Source organism: Brienomyrus brachyistius, unplaced genomic scaffold (genome assembly GCF_023856365.1).
Source record: "Brienomyrus brachyistius isolate T26 unplaced genomic scaffold, BBRACH_0.4 scaffold97, whole genome shotgun sequence".
NCBI lineage: Eukaryota > Metazoa > Chordata > Actinopteri > Osteoglossiformes > Mormyridae > Brienomyrus > Brienomyrus brachyistius.
In genome coordinates, this window is record NW_026042372.1 from 310,909 (window position 1) to 327,655 (window position 16,747).

The 16,747-nt window shown below is 41.9% G+C and overlaps 1 protein-coding gene and 1 long non-coding RNA gene across 4 annotated transcripts in view; both read right to left on the minus strand.

Moving 5' to 3' along the window:
- Positions 1 to 1,176: 1,176 nt before the first annotated feature.
- Positions 1,177 to 16,747, minus strand: part of LOC125727429 (NACHT, LRR and PYD domains-containing protein 3-like) — a 152,300-nt gene continuing 136,729 nt past the window's right edge. For 2 of the 3 annotated variants that reach the window (XM_049004134.1, XM_049004127.1), the window contains one exon: positions 1,177 to 1,433. In XM_049004134.1, coding sequence (XP_048860091.1) covers positions 1,192 to 1,433 — 242 coding nt within the window. In that variant the 3' untranslated portion in view covers positions 1,177 to 1,191. Of the gene's footprint in view, positions 1,434 to 15,741; positions 15,781 to 16,747 lie in introns of those variants that run through there. The other variant, XM_049004131.1, reaches the window with a different exon arrangement.
- LOC125727444 (uncharacterized) lies at positions 14,451 to 15,106 on the minus strand. Its single transcript, XR_007388760.1, has 3 exons — positions 14,887 to 15,106; positions 14,654 to 14,684; positions 14,451 to 14,480 (listed from the first exon to the last, which is right to left on the minus strand). It is a non-coding gene; the product is annotated as an uncharacterized LOC125727444 (long non-coding RNA).

Consider the following 16,747-nt stretch of genomic DNA (forward strand, 5'->3'; position numbering starts at 1 on the left):
AGTTTTTTTTTTTATTAATTCTGTTGAAGCATGGTTAAAAATCAATGTCTGACTTTTATTAGTTAAATTTCATAGAATTTTTATTTATTATTACTTTTGTCAGATTAAAGTTATTTCTGTGACCATTGTGAGTTTTTCTTTCATTGACTGAAGGGTACCAACAATTTTGTCCACGTGTGTAGCTAATCAATACCTCAGTGATTTTTCAAAACTAGTTTCATGAATTAATTGAGCTGATGGTGAAATTTAACAAATACATGAAATGGCCGAGGTGAACCTGAGGAGAGGTTTAGGAACCATATTGGTGTTCATCTAGCCATCCAACAAGATATCAGTAACTTTTTGGAGAACATAAGAAATTCCTTTTAGTTTTTTTTTTGTTTTACTCATAATTTGCACATGTTCTAATATTAAATTTTATTTTTCATACTGAGAAAATATAAATTTGCTACCCAGATAAATAGCTTTAAACATTTCCTATGACTCCCTAAGACTTTTGCACAGTACTGTATATATCTCAGGATTCCTAATGAAACAGGATTTATGTGTTTTTTTTCTGGTAATTGGTAATCACCTACACTATTTCATTGATGATCAGGTGCCTTTCTGTTGTTGTTGTACTAACGTGACTTATTAAGATTTTATGTTATTTATGTTTACTTAGTTAATATATGATTAATTTGATTATGTTATTATCTTTACTAAGTTACCTCAGGACCGCTGTAGGTTTTGAGTTAATAAACTGTCTGCCGTCTGCCGCCCCCTGCTGGCCAAAGCGTCGCCGCTGCGATATCAGGCTGCTGCGCTCAGTGAGCAGAGAGCGCGGATTAAGTCTGTTACTCAGTTACGTTCTGGGCAGCGCGGAACCGGGACATTAATGGGATAGAATAGGAAGCCTTTATTGTCAGTGTACAGGTAGCAAATACAATATATAGACAGAAATATAAAATATACATATAGAGGGGAGGGGAAAAGCTCCCCCCACTCATCAGGCTTAGATTTCATTACATTTTATTTTATTCAGAATCAGAATTCACTCCATTGGTACAACTGCATGTACTATGAATTTGTTTAGGCAGGTTTGGTGCATTTACAGACAACATAGAACATAAGTCAGAGCAAAACAGTCATTTTGTATGTTTGTTCAGCTTACAGAACCCAATTACTTGTTTTATTAACATACATCACACTTCAGACAGAGTAAAAAGGGTTATACTGGTTATAAAGCAGAGATTTTACCTTTTTGCCGTGGAGAAGCAGCGACATGTGAGACTCTGATACGGTAAAAATGATTCCTCCAGCACACAGTGAGCTATCCCAGCATGCACAGCGACACGGGGGAGTTTGCCCCCCCCCTGTCACCTTCCTGTCCCCCCCTGACAGAGACACTTCTCTGTTTGCAGTGTTGGGGTCCAGCGTCAGCTGGCAGGAGTCTGTAGGCAAGAGGAAGAGCCATTAATCCCATGACGAAGCCCAGCATCTCCATCATTATCACTGTCACACCTCACACACTCACTCACACAGAACTCGCTCCAATACACACATTTTATTCCCAATATACTCATGTAGCCGCCCGAGTCTGCGGCGCTCCGGCTGCCCCCTGCGCTGTGAGACACGCCGCGCTGAGAGACTCGCTGGGGCCGAACTGCACTTTAGCCTGCGCTCTATTATTCTGTACGATACATAAAATATAAAAAGTCAAATATGTGAAATACCTCAGGAAATGTTGGTCGCCCGCGCGACGCCGGCGGGAAGACGCGCCGAAATGACGCGCGTGTTAAACTAATAGGCTTAATTACAGGTAAATAAAATTACAAACAGCATTCATCAAACATATTAACCATAAAAGTACACAACAAAGATTACCACTAAAAGTGAGTTTGTCTTTAGGTCACAATATGAACTTTTAATCCACTTTGGACACACACCTCTCTCCAGCAGCGCGCCGACACGATGCTCCCAACGCGGACGCATCTAGGCTGGTTCTCCGCAAAGCGCAGCACTCGCGTATTACACCGCGTATGCGTACATGGAAACGTTCATATTTCTCTGGTCAAGCTGTGTACTTTACACATGCGCACGTGTCCTATTTAAGTATTAGTAGTAATTCTGATATTCCCTGCACACGTACCACAGCCGCGAGGTCTGTGTATGTTTCCCTACGTTTTACAAATTCAGAGCGGCAGTTCACGGGGCTGCCAACTTTGATCAACTGGCTGGCGTGAGATTTTCAATTTGGGACAAGTCTGCACACATATGCATACGCATTTATATGTATGTAACAGTTTTATTACCTTGCAAATTGGCTGTAGGGTTTGCAAACTACCCCAATCCTCATCAAAATCATCTATGTTGGCGTTTAAAGACAAATTTGGAGTGCGGCAGGCGGTCGTCCGCGGAGGAGTAAAATGCATCATAAAAGTCTATACAAACACGTCCGCTTATACGCGCGCGGAGAGGTACCAGTCTGGCCGCCATGTGTTTTCTGTGTTGATTCCGGCTTCGTCTGCGCACTTACATGAGGATAACAAGACGCATGCGCGACGTGCAGTGCTACCAGAAATTGGCGTGGCAGTATGGTCACGTTTTGTCACGGAACATTGTCTTTACTAGCGGTACAGATAGTATTAAAGTAGCATCTGATTTTTTTAAGAATGAGTGTCCAGAAGAGCTGTATATTTTCACAGACAAGAAAAAAATATTCCGAACACAATTGTGTCCTTCTTTGTACAGTGTCTTCAAAATTTAATGGCAGTATAAGTTTCTTAGAAAGCAGTGTCATGCGTACAAGGTACAATAAAATTCTAACCTGAAATTCTTACTTGCCTACTTTCATAAGCAGCATTATTTTTCATGCAGTTCCATCCATCCATCGATTTTTCTGTCACTTATCTAATATATAACATATATTCTATTTGTGTGTGTGTATATATATATATATATATCCATCCATTCATTTTCCAAACCGCTTATCCTACTGGGTCGCGGGGAGTCTGGAGCCTATCCCAGAAGCAATGGGCACGAGGCAGGGAACAACCCAGGACGGGGGGCCAGCCCATCACAGGGCACACTCACATGCACACCTACTGAATGGGCAATTTAGCAAGTCCAATTAGCCTCAGCATGTCTTTGGACTGGGGGGGAAACCGGAGTACCCAGAGGAAACCCCACGACGACATGGGGAGAACACGCAAACTCCACACACATGTAACCCAGGCGGAGACTTGAACCCAGGTCCCAGCGGTGTGAGGCAACAGTGCTAACCACTGCACCACCATGCCATCCTTAATTTTTAATTAAGAATTAAAAATGAGTTTATTGGGTCCTAATTTGGTACTAAACACCTGTTTTGTTTTATAGAGAGTCCACCCCATAGCCTGCCAGACACATTCAGTAAACTGATTATGTTATTAATGATCGTATTGTGCTAATTTTGCTCAGTAAGCAATGTGCAAAATTAACTAATGTGCAAAGCTAATTAATGTCTATCATTATTTGAGATTGTTATGTTTATTACTTATTGCTGCTCACAATGATCCGCCTGATATTTTGACCAAGCAATGGACACAAATAAAATAGTGAGTTTAATATTGATTCTACAACAGCTATTAATAAAAGTGAGTTTGTCTTTAGATCACTATATGAACGTCTTTTAATCCACTTTGGACACACACCTCTCTCCAGCAGCGCGCCAATGCGACGCTCCCAACGTAGATGCATCTAGGCTGGTATATAATGTAGTATATATTATATATAATCTCTCAGGTTATATATAATATATAATCTCTGGGTCTGCCCCCAGGCCTCCTCCTGGTTGGACATGCCTTGAAACACCTCCCCAGGGCGCCGTCCAAGAGGTATCCTAGAACCATCAACTGACTCCTTTCAATGCGGAGAAGCAGCGACTCTACTTTGAGCCCGGATGTCTGAGCTCCTCACCCTCTCTAAGGCTGAGCCCAGACACCCTGCTGAGGAAACTCATTTCTGCTGCTTATACAGTATTCACAATCTCATTTATTCGGTCATCACCCAGAGCTCATAACCATAAGTGAGGGTAGGAACGTAGATCAACTGGTAAATTAAAAGCTTCACCTTCCAGCTCAGTTCCCTCTTTTTCCAAATTGCTGCACCGTGAACAAACCCCCAAGATCAAAGCCAAATTGAACTTTATTGTCATCTGCACCATATATAAGTATAGAGAGAGATGAAATGGCGAAGCTCAGGGCCCACAGTGTAAGCATAAACTTAGTCCAATATAGAGAACAAGACAAGACAATGTGCAAAGGACTTACAGGACAGTGCAACTGAGGAAGAGGAGTAGATTATGCAATATACAGTAATGTGCAATACTGGACAATGTGCAATATTGTTAGAACTATATTAAATATATGATGTATTTCTGCAGTCAGTTAGACCTGAATTCACCATCATGTACGCTGTAACAACCTGAGTTCACAGTGTAAACAGTGTATGATAATAGTAGTAACAGCAGTAACACGTCTAACATTTCTAACAGCTGAAAATAGGAATAGAAGCAGAATAATGGGGCAGACAGAGAATAATGGGGATTCTTATTATTGCCCCCATGTCAGAGTGACAAAGTGTTAAGTGCAGTGCAGTGCTTAAGGGTCAGTCTGTGGCCTTTAGTTGTGGGTTACGGGGGGGTTGAGGCAGTGAGGAGGCAGAGTGAGGGATCCTGGGAGGCAGCATGGTGTTGAGGAGCCTGACAGCCTGGGGGTAAAAACTGCCACGCAGCCTGGCAGACCCGGCTCTGATGCTGCAGTATCTTCTCTCAGGTGGCTGGAGTGTGGAATGACCATGTGAGGGATGTGATGGGTCCTGCACAATGCTGCAGGCCTTGCGGACACTGCGTTTGCAAAAAGCGGCTTGTAGGGAAGGGAGAGGCATCCCATAATGTTCTCTGCTGTCTTCACTACTCTCTGCAGGCACTTGTGGTCAGATTTGTTGCAGCTGCCATAACAGATGGTACTGCAGTTAGTCAGAACACTGCCGATGGTGCCTCTATAGAACATGGTGAGGATGGGAGGGGAAGGTTTGCTTATTTCAGCCACCTCAGGAAGTTTAGTCTTTGCTGGACTTTCTTGAATAAGGAGCTGGTGTTATTTGTCCATGTAAATTCCTCAGTTATGTCCACACCGAGGAACTTGGTTCTCCTTACAATCTCCACAGCAGTACCGTTGATGCTGAGTGGGGTGTGGGCAGGACGTGTCCTTCTGAAGTCCACAATCATCTCTTTTGCCTTGTCAGCGTTGACAGATAGATTGTAGTCTCTGCACCTTGTGGACAGACTTTCCACCTCTTCTCTGTATGCTGATTCATCTTCTCTATTTATCAGTCCCACCACAGTTGTATCATCCACAAACTTGATGATGATGGTGTTGGACGTGTTGCAGCCCATGCATACTGACTGGGGCGTCTCTGTCAGGAAATCCAAGATCCAGCTGCAGAGAGTGGTGTTCAAGCTTAACCCCCTCAGTTTTTGAGGGACATGTTGAAGGTAGAGCTGAAGTCTATGAATAACATCCTGACATCTGTGACTCTCTTACCCAGATGTGTCAGGGAAAGGTGATGGGCAGAGGCTACGGTGTCCTCAGTAGACCTGTTGGACCGGTATGCAGATCAGAGAGGGTCTAGAGAGGTGGGAAGATTAGTCTTTATGTATTACTGCCATGACCAGCCTTTCCAAGCACTTCATGATGATTGACATGAGTGCTACTGGGCAGTAGTCATTCAGGCCTGTCACTGATGGCTTCTACAGCACTGGGATGATGGCGGTTAATTTGAAGCATGCTGGGACAGACCACTGGCTTAAAGAGGTGCATTCTGTGAGGACCCCAGCCATGTGGTCAGTGCATTCTCTCAGCACTCAGCCAAGTATGTTGTCAGCTCCTGCTGCCTTGCGTGGGTTGACTCTGGATAGAGTACTTCTCACATCAGCTGTGGTCAGACAAAGCAGCTTCTCACTTGGGGGGTGGGGGGGGGTGTCGGCTTATTCTGTACAAAACAGTTGTTTAGCTCATCTGGAAGGGAGACATCACCGCCATTGATGTGTAGGATGGGCTCGTAGATCGTGATTGGCTGAATTCCCTGCCATATACGGCGTGTGTCTTTGGTGCATTTAAAATGTACATTGATCGTCTGTGCATGTGCCTGATTGGCTATCCTCATAGCTCGGGACAGGTTGTCTGTGGGCGTCCTGAGGGCAGCCTTGTCTTTAGATCTGAAAGCTGCATTTCTGATTCTTAGCTATGTGAGCACTTCCCTCATCATCCAGGGCCTTTGGTCGGCTCTCGTGGTCATCGATCACAGAGTTTATATACTCCTCCAGGTTGATGGCGTCACCATTTATAGCAGCCTCCTTAAAAATGTCCCAGTCAGTAGATCCAAAGCAGCCTTGGAGAGCTGAGACGGCACCAGCTGGCCACACTCTGACTGACTGGTTTGTTGTGCTTCAGCAGGGATTTATACACAGGAACCATGAACACAGTGACATGGTCTGAGTAGCCGAGGTGGGGGGGGGGGGGGCCTTGTAGGCCTCACAAACGTTTGTGTAAACATTGTCCAGACAGATTCTCCCTCTAGCTGGGATGTTCATATATTGGAAGAATTTGGGGAAAACTGGCTTCAGATTTGCCTGATTGAAATCTCCAGCAATGATGAAAAAAGACTCTGGATTAGACTGTCTGTTCCCAGCGATTTATTATTTTTTAAGCAATTTATTGCTGCACACATCTCAGTTAAACCAACTGGGACGTCACAAAGTTCACGATCCACATCAGTTATTCCCGTGATGTTTGAGAAGAAATCAAAAATTTTGGATCAAGACTCCTGACATACAAATTATTAAAGAACTCAGTGCAGAATTTGGCTATTTTCTTGATGTCATCTGCAGCATTTCCATAAATCCTCACCCGCATAATGCAGTTGTTCCTGACTTGCTGACTTTCCAGCCTAAAGAAATAGGCTGAGTTCTGCTCACCTTGTTCAAGCCATTTTTGCCACAATCTAACAAAGGCTCCTTCTGCCTTATGTTTATATATAATCATACAATTTATTCTGTAAGTCACCTCCTACATTATTTTCTGTATCAGTAAGACGATTGACTGGTTTGCAGGTTAAAGCAGTAAATCTCATTTATAATTTTCTTTTCTTCATCTCTTCCGATTCGAGCCAAGTCACTACTAAACCTTCTGACAAATTTTGCTACATCATGTTATTATTGCAATACTTTTTTCTGTATTGGGTCTGTTCCAGTGTAAGTCAGTTAATTATTCTATATTTAAAATAGCTACTTTATTTCTCAAGATTGAACTGTTTAATATCCCGTTTGAAGATATTTTATATCCAGTAGACGATGACAAAGATTGCATGTTCTCCCCATGTCGTCGTGGGGTTTCCTCCGGGTACTCCAGTTTGCCCCCACAGTCCAAAGACATGCTGAGCCTAATTAGAGTTGCTAAATTGCCCATAGGTGTGCATGTGTGAGTGAATGGTGTGTGAGTGTGCCCTGCGATGGGCTGGCCCCCCATCCTGGGTTGTTCCCTGCCTCGTGCCCATCACTTCTGGGATAGGCTCCGGACCCCCCGCGACCCAAGCGGTTTGGAAAATGGATGGATAGATGGATAGACGATGACAATATGGATATATGGATGTCAATGGCTCGGTGGTCAGAAAATGGTGAAGCTATAATGTTTGTTTAAATATTTCCTAATTCATTAGAAATAAGCCAAAAATCAGTCTGTGACTGATTTGAAAAGGTCCAACACATTTGGTTGGAAAATCTCTTGTTTAATCTCTTCCATCATTTTTTCTTTTTTCAGAGCCTGTCATCATGACTATGTATAGTTATTGCCGTCACTGGATGATAAATCCAGACAGTAGTAAATCTGCATATAGTTCACAGTACATGGTAAACAAAACAAGTCGGCTTGCAGCTCTAATCAAACAGTGTATGATAGAGTGCCATCTTGACTCCCTTCTCCTTCTACATTTAATGCCACAACCACATGCTCACAAGTGAGACTGGAAATGAAGGAACCGACCAAGATGGTTTTCTCGCACTGCCCCCTGGTGGACATGACCTTCAATCCTCCAGATAGATGTAAACTACGCACGCAAGTGTAGTCGTGTCGTGTGAAGTCATGGCCCTAAAGCACAGACTTAGGAGATGTTCAGTGTCACAGCCAGATTGGGTAAGACTGCAGGTGCCGTCTTAGGACAATATTAATGAATCTGAAAAAAAGTACAGTCAGCGAATGCACAAAAAGGGCAAATGTGAGGGAAGGACTTCAGGGGGAACAAAGTGCATCAAAGCCCACAGCTACTCTCTCTCTCATCTGACTCCAGTTGTGTGTCACCTACACACTGGGTCAGACAATGTGTTTTATACATTAAACTGATCTTTACTGAATATCAAGCCTTTGGTTGGAAAATCTTTATTAATGACTGATTGTATTATCAGGATAAACCTTGATTTTTATGCGTTAAACTGAAATGGGGTCACATGAAAACTATGCAGCAGCCCTGATCAAACCAGCTACTCCTACCTGCCCTTTATCAGTGAGACTAGAGCACTTAGGGAAGGAGGTGGAGCAGCCGCCTTATTTAATGGGTTTGAATTATTTTTACAAGTCAGGCACTACTTTCTGTCAGAAGGGTAATTATGAATCTGAATGAACAGAAATTACATGTGGAGTTCCTCAAGGGTCCGTTATTGGCAGTGGGCAGTGGTGGCTTAATGGTTGTTGGATTGAATCCCCGACCAGCAAGGCACCGCTGAGGGACCCTAAGCAAAACACTGCTCTCAGGGTGCTGAATTAGCTGCCCCTTGCTATGTCACGATGTCACATATGGGTTAAAAGCAGAGGACACATTTCGGTGTTGTACACTGTGTGCTGTGGTGTGTCAACACTGATCACCAATTAGAATTATAATCCTCACTGAGCCTCTTTGTTCAACATCTACATGTTTCCATTTGCTCAGATTACGGAACACTATAAAATCTCTGGAACACTTAAGGCCATGTTGTTAGTAATTAAAAAAAAAATCACAACAAATAACAATCCATTGTTATGCATTGTAATCATGGCTTTAAATATTTATCAAAAGGCATAACACATTATAGGCATGCTTATTATGCATAATGAATGATGTATGAATCTCTCTTTAGTGCACTATAAATACCTTCATAATGCATTATAATGATCGGTATAAGCATTAAGGATGCTTTGTATTGCATTATGAAGGTATCTATAGTGCCTTATAGTTGAGTGTGTCATAAAGCATTCATAAAGCGTTATAATGGTGGATATAATGTGTTATGCTTTTTTATAAATATTTATAACTGTGTTTATAATGCTTTATGAGTGCAGTATAATTAAGCAATAACATAATGTATAAGAAGATACTCCGGTATATCATGGCTGTGATTCGGTCAAAGGCACAAGGCTGTAGGCCACCACAAAAAAAAAATAGTTCTCATAACATCAGTGCAAGTGGGAGGGGCCATCGTGTCCAAACCATCCGCATACCTGGATAATTCAGTCAATCACCAATATAGTTTTGTCTAATATTTCCGGTGCCAGCAGTAAAACAACTAGCCAGCTTATTATCGGAGTAACTTTGCATTGTAAATGAAAACCATGCCACAGGTCTGATAAATAAAATATTATGGCACTAGAGTGGCGAAGAGATCATGAGGCAGATTGCAAAGTTCAGTTATTGGCATCTTTAATAGTGCGACTGTTAAAAGGACAGTTGGCAGCTTATAAAACTTATTCTGGAACAGAAAAGAATAAATCCAACAAAACGGAATACATATGTGTGATGCCCGGCCCGTCCGCTCCTCGTGTGTGCTACGCCCCCTGATTACCCACGTGTTCTTTCATGATTGTACCCAGCTGTGTCCGATTATTTTCAATCAGTCCTGTGTATTTCAGTCCGTGTCTTACCTGAGTCCTTTGTCTGTCATTGATGTTAGTTGGCGTTTCATGTCTCCTGCTCCCTGTTTATTTATTAAATCCCTGGTTTACCCCGACTTCCGCCTGTCCGCCTGCTTCCTGCCCGTTCGCCTCGCACGATCGCCGTTCCGTCCGGCTTTGAACGTGACAATATGAACCTTTACTGTCACTGTCACCTATGTTCATTTTCTAAACTGGTGGAAACACAGGCAGGTTCTGAAAAGGTATCAAGTGACAACCAGCCAGTATTGTGCATGAACGAGTTCAAAAGAACGCGTTCATTGAACACGTTCATATTTCAGTGAACTTTGAACTTATTAGTAAATCAAGAACTTGAACGTGAATTTTATGTGTGATGAACGGCGTAGACGTCGTTCACTGTTGGAATGCAATTAAACATCGGGATTTATTTTCACCTGATGAGTCGAGTGACAAGGTCGGCTCACACATTTAAACAGCATGTTGTGTTGTCACTCAAGCACTAGCGAAGGGCTCCTCCGCTCGAAAAATAAAATGCTCAGCCTGACTCTCGCTCAGTGCTTGTGTGCAGTGCATCTTGGGTAACGTAGTGTAAAGCCAAGGACAGTCGAATCTAATGTCTTTAGCTTCACACTACGTTTCCCATAATGCACACACACACTTCTCAAAGGGCACAGCCTTGGCAACGCATGAGCGCGAAGCGAACTGCTGCAGCAGTAACCATGGCAAGCGCAGAGGAGGAAAGCTCAACCACCAGTGGAGCTGGCACAGAAAACACGGATGATGCTGGCTGTAACTTTGACAATTTACGGGCATTTTACACACTGTTTCACAGAGACTCTGACGGTAAAAACCTAACCTTTCTGTGCAAGCTTTGTCCACCTGCGCTGAAAAAACAAGTTAGAACATCAATGACCTCATTTTCCAATTTGAAAAGACACGTTGAGTTGAAGCATTCGTCCAGCGTGAAAGCATATATGCAAGCCCTTCAAGGTCATAGAGGGAAGGGCAAAACCCCCAGCCAAAGTCCCCAAACGACTCAAGTCACACTGCCTGCTGCCTTCAGGGGTATAATCTCCCAGCAACAGGTAGACAGATTAATAATAGACTACATTGTTGGAGATTTACAGCCACTGAGTAAGGTTGAAAAACCCTCCTTCATAAAACTAGTAACTGGTTTGCAACCAGGCAGACATGTGCCCTCAAGAAGACAGGTGCAGGGACTAATGAATAAGGAATTGAGGTTATCAGTAATTTAAAAGCTGAACTTGCTGAGCTTGACTTTGTATGCACAACAGCTGACTGCTGGTCAGCTGTCAACAAAGGATTCATGGGCATCACAATTCATTGGCTTGATAAAAATGATGTGTCACTCAGGAGATCAGCAGCCCTTGCATGTCGTCGTGTCAGAGGGTCACACACATATGATGTCTTGGCTAAAGTGCTGACGGATGTGTACAAGGAATTTAAAATTCAAAACAAAATTGTGTGCACAGTGACTGACAATGCTTCCAATTTCGTCAAAGCATTCAGCTGTTTTGGAGACAGTGTTGTTATTAGAGCAGCTGATGAGGTGACTGAAGGCAGTGACACAGGATCTACCCCTGCTGAGAGCTCCGATGATGAGGACGATGGTCTTGAGCCTGCACCTCTGTCAGAGTTAGAGGATCCCTGCCTCCCACCTCATAGAAGGTGCATGGCCCATACTTTAAATCTTGTTGCCACAGATGCAAAGAATGTAACGGATAGGCTGTACAACAAATTAGCGAGGCCTGTATTTTCCAAGGCATCTGCTCTGTGGAATAGGGTGAAAAGGAGTGCGAAAGCCTCAGATTTTGTTGAGTAAAAGCTAAAGATTGGCTTTGTCACTCCGAACGACACACGTTGGAATTCTATGTTCCTCTCAATGCAGCGCCTGGCTCACATAGCCACCTTGACTCCCCAGACCAGCAATCTAACAGTGCCATTGGATGCCACTCCTGAGTATGACAGACTCCTTCTGCACACCATCTGTGATGAGTTTGGGCTTCGTCGATTCACTCCAGAGGAAATAGACTTCATCAACAAGTTTGTGAGTGTGATGGGTCCCTTGGCATGTGCTCTGAACATCCTTCAGGGGGAAAAAAACACATTCCTCGGCTACCTGGCTCCTACCATTGTGCAATTGAAAAATGATTTGGATGGTCTGTTGGATGAGAGTTCAAAGCCTACAGCTACACCAGGTCTGACGGCATGCCGCCCCCTCATCCAAACCTTTATTTTAACCCCCTGATGACCTTGAGGGGAAAACGAGTGCTTCATCCTTTTTTAAGTTCAAGCAAAGCCCATCAGCTGTCAATAAGTCTGAGGTGGACATCTATCTGGACGCCCCAACCACTGACGAGTTTACTGAATACATGCTGCTGCCCAAACTGAAGAAGCTCTTCATCAAATATAACACAGCAATCCCATCAAGTGCTCCAGTGGAGAGACTCTTCAATACTGGTGGCCAGATATTTAGGCCCAGGAGAAACCGATTGGGAGATGCCAACTTTGAAAAGCAACTGCTGTTAAACGTGAACAAAAAACAGTTTGGACTGAAGCCGTAGGCATGGTCTGTGGAGTGTTCATTACTTACTACAACAATGGCTTCTGTATGTGAAAGTTTTTATTTTTAATAGTTCAGTGAGATGGTGCCACACACCTTCAAGAAGCGTGAGAGTTTTTTTTTTTTTTTTTTTAAATAAAACTAAAGAGATATTTTGCTGAATAATAAATATTCTGTTCTGTCTAGTTTTCATTTGAGATGGATATGATGCCGATATGTGTTTACAGTACTTTTCTTTTCCTTCCCTTGTCTAGTATTGGGGCAAGAGATAAATAAACCATAAATAAGAATCATATTTTGTGTCCTTTGTCTATACATGTCCATATATGCAAGAATGTAGGTTGGTTATAGATGTATGTTAAAACAAAATAAATTTTGATTTAGACTATATATTGCACCTAAAAATAAAATGAACTGAACTTTGAACTAGTTCAAAAATTTAAATTGTGAGCTATGAATGTGAACAGTTCACTTTGAGCATGTATGAACTGAACTTTGAACTAGATCATGAAAAGTGTGAACTTGCACAACACTGCTCCATTCTGAGAGCACAGTGATATCCACAAGCATCACAAACCAGCCAATCACAGGTTGGAGAATTTAGCCAACTGGTCCTGTTTGTATATTAAATGTTTAATGTACATGACAATAAAACGTCATGCTTTTTAAAGCCATTTAAGGCGTTGTTTGTCAATTAAACCATTTTTAATGCTATGTAAGACCAAATTGGTTTAATTACTTCTAATCCTAATAATGTCCCACGGAAACCCAGTCTTAGAGCTGTCCAGAAAAAAAATATTTTGATGATATTTCAAGGAAATTACTTACTTTGTAAAGGCGCTTAATAGGAGGTGTGATGTCCTGGAGGCAAACCTCAAGTGCTTCTGTTCTTTCTACAAGAAACCACAAACATTTCAGGTATGTAGCCATTTGAAACATTGTTCAAAATTAAGTTCAGTTCACTCCACACAAGCAATAGCTTCCATTATTTCCAGTCCACATTTAATATTTCAGAATTAGGTTAAATGACTGATATTTTAAACTGTATTTGTCAAACACTGCGCCCACTAACAGGTGAATAATATTGATTACCTGGTAATAGTGGCACCTGCTAGTAGGTGGGACCTATTAGGCAGCAAATAAACAATGTGTAGGATATACTGGGATGCAGAAAAGTGGACAAGCCTAAAGATTTGAGTGACAAGGGCCAAGTTGTGATGGCTTGATGATTCGGTCACAGCATCTCCAAAACTGTAGGGAAATACATGAACGGGTGACGGAGGCTCATTACATGTCAGATAGTACAGCAAACCTTCAGAGGTCTAGAGGAATCCACGCCCTGATGAGTCATGGCTATTTTGGCGGCAAAGGTGAGCCTGGGCCCCACCATGAACCTGCTGACCACTGCAGGACCATCTCACAAGAGCTGGGGGTTATGATCCAGCTCTCTAGCCATCACCAAATGGCCCATATCAAAGTCACTCCCATCCTTACACTTGCACATTGTTTCTGCTTCCAACACATCAGCTTCAAGGACAAAGCATCCACCTGCTGCCTAATATAACCCCCCCACAGTCAGAAGCCACTGTAACCAAATAATCAATGTTATTCGCTTCACATGTTATGGCTGATCAGTGTATAACCTCTGTATCTCAGTTACGTTTCAGACTGTTTTGCTACATTGTGCAGATTAATATACTGTGTTTATAATACATTTCAAAATTTCCCAAAATTCAGCACATTGTCAGTTTCACTGGCCAACACACTGATCATCGTAACATCATCAAGTTCTTTAGCCAAATTATGTGTGCTGAGCAATGGGAAACCTGAGACTGCAGTACAGTGAATCATGCAGCAGGACTGGGAAAATGTAAAAACACATTTTACCTCCAAGGGCCACTGTTCTCCCACCTTTTTTCATTAGTCTTACACGTCTGTAAACACATAAAATATGTTTGCACATATACTGTACTGATCCTGAGAGGATTAAGATGGCAAAAAAATCAATTGGGCTGGTGATTGCACAATATTTTAGAAGCTAAATTATGAAATGTATGACTATATATATTACACAATGATAAGGTATAAATACAGAAAAGCTACATACCGTTGGAGTGAAGCTGAAGTCCTTCTCTCTTCTAGACAATGGAATCAGTAGAAATGAAGTTTTGCCACGACATGAGAAGCCAGGAAAGTGAAGCAGAACATGAACAGGAACATTATTCAGCCTTGGCTGACTAGGTCTGTATTCCGGACATTACATTCATGATTTAATTTGACTGCAGGGGGCTTGAATAATTTTAACTTGCTTGCAGGTTCCCTATGTACAGTATGTATTACCTTTCCTGACCTTCGGAGGTCCTCCCTCCTGTTTCGGAGCATTTTTAAGGCTTTTTTCAGAATTTCCTGCTCTTTGCCGACGAGGCTACAGGGCAACTCTGCTGTGACCTTGAAATTACATGAAATATTCTGTTAAAACACTTTATTTGGTGTTTTACCTTGTGAATTGAAATTTTAAGCCCTAATTGTTCTTTATGTGGTAAAAAGGTAAAATAGAAAAATTAAAGTATTTGATTAGAAATATTGATTTTAAACAATTTTATGAGGTACAGCTTTTGCTTATGACAGGGTTCCAGTCAATTTCCGCTCCCTTGCAGGCAGTGGTCCACATTTTTGATGCACCCAGGGATGATCTTACAGCAGCCTGGTGGAGACGTGTAGAGAAAAGAAAGATATCAGTTTTGCACCAAAAACGTTAGAATAGAGAGGAGTGCAGGTGGACATAGAATGAGCAGAATGAATGGTAGCAGTATTTCTGATGTGAGAACCACTTATTCTGCTGATTCTACTTCCACCTGCACTGTCTGTGTTCTAACAGCTCTGTCCACTTTAGTTTCTATTTCCAGGACTGTGTGATACTTACACTGAATCTCTTTTGTTCAGGTGTTGCCGCTGATTTCCCTGCTTATTTTTTAGGAAGTCTTCTGCTTCCACTCCAGACTGATTGAGGGAAAGATCATGAAACTAAATATGATATATTCAGTAAGCATGACTTGACAGCAGTATGTCTGTGAAACCACAAAAAACACAGAGCTTGCTAACAAACAGACAGTTTACTTGCCTTTAGTTTTAAAATGGAAATCAGGGATTTCCCCAGTCTGAAGTTTTTGGGGAACAAAAGGTAAACATCTTGCTCCCCAATGTCCACAAAATCATCCCCTGTCACACCTTGTTCTTCATGGTAAAACACAGAGAAAATAGATTAATCCACATGACTGTAACTATAAAACCCAAAATATTATGGCAACACAGAGGTTGAAAAAATAACAATGATTATGAATAAATTAATAATAAAACCCCATAATATAATTAAGGCACGCAGAGTGATCACATAGCAGGCATAGCAACAGTAAGTAAGGCGGATAAAGGGGCAACTGAGAAGACTGCATCAGCAAATTTTGCATATTTCCCATAAACACAACACTGATAGGAGTTATCAATTTAGCATTACCATATACAGTACAGTACTGTGCAAAAGTCTTAGGCAGTCCAAGGAAATGTTTAAAGCTGTTTATCTGGGTAGCAAGTGTACTTTGGCTTAGAACAAAAAAATACAATTTAACATTAGAATGTGTGCAAATTAAGAGTAACACAATAAAAACTAGTAATAATTTCTTCTGTTTTCTAAAAAGTTACTGATATCTAGTTGGATGGCTAGATGAACACCGCTTCAGTTCCCAAACTTGTCTTCAGGGGCACATCAGCCGTTCGATGATTTTGTTAAATTTCACCAACAGCTCAATTAAATAATTAAATATATTGGTTTAAAAAGTCAGTGAGAGACTGACTAGCTGTATGAGGTGCCTGCCTTCTTTGCCTGCCTAAGACTTTTGCACAGTACTGTATATATATATTTAGGTCCTCAATCATGGCCTTACAATGGCTGAGGCTGGTTGGCCGAATGATGGGAGAACAACCATGTCCTCAACCATTCAAACATTTCATAGAGCCAACAGGTATGTAATCCAACAATGTGCCCTGTACTGTAATATTGTCCTCTTACTGCAATGCTTCATATTACAGTATCCATTTACATTTTATATTACACAGTGAGTTTTACTTTATACAGTTACATACTGGATGTATACTGTAGCACACATGTCGCGTCACTCACGGTCACACACACAGATTAACCTCCCCT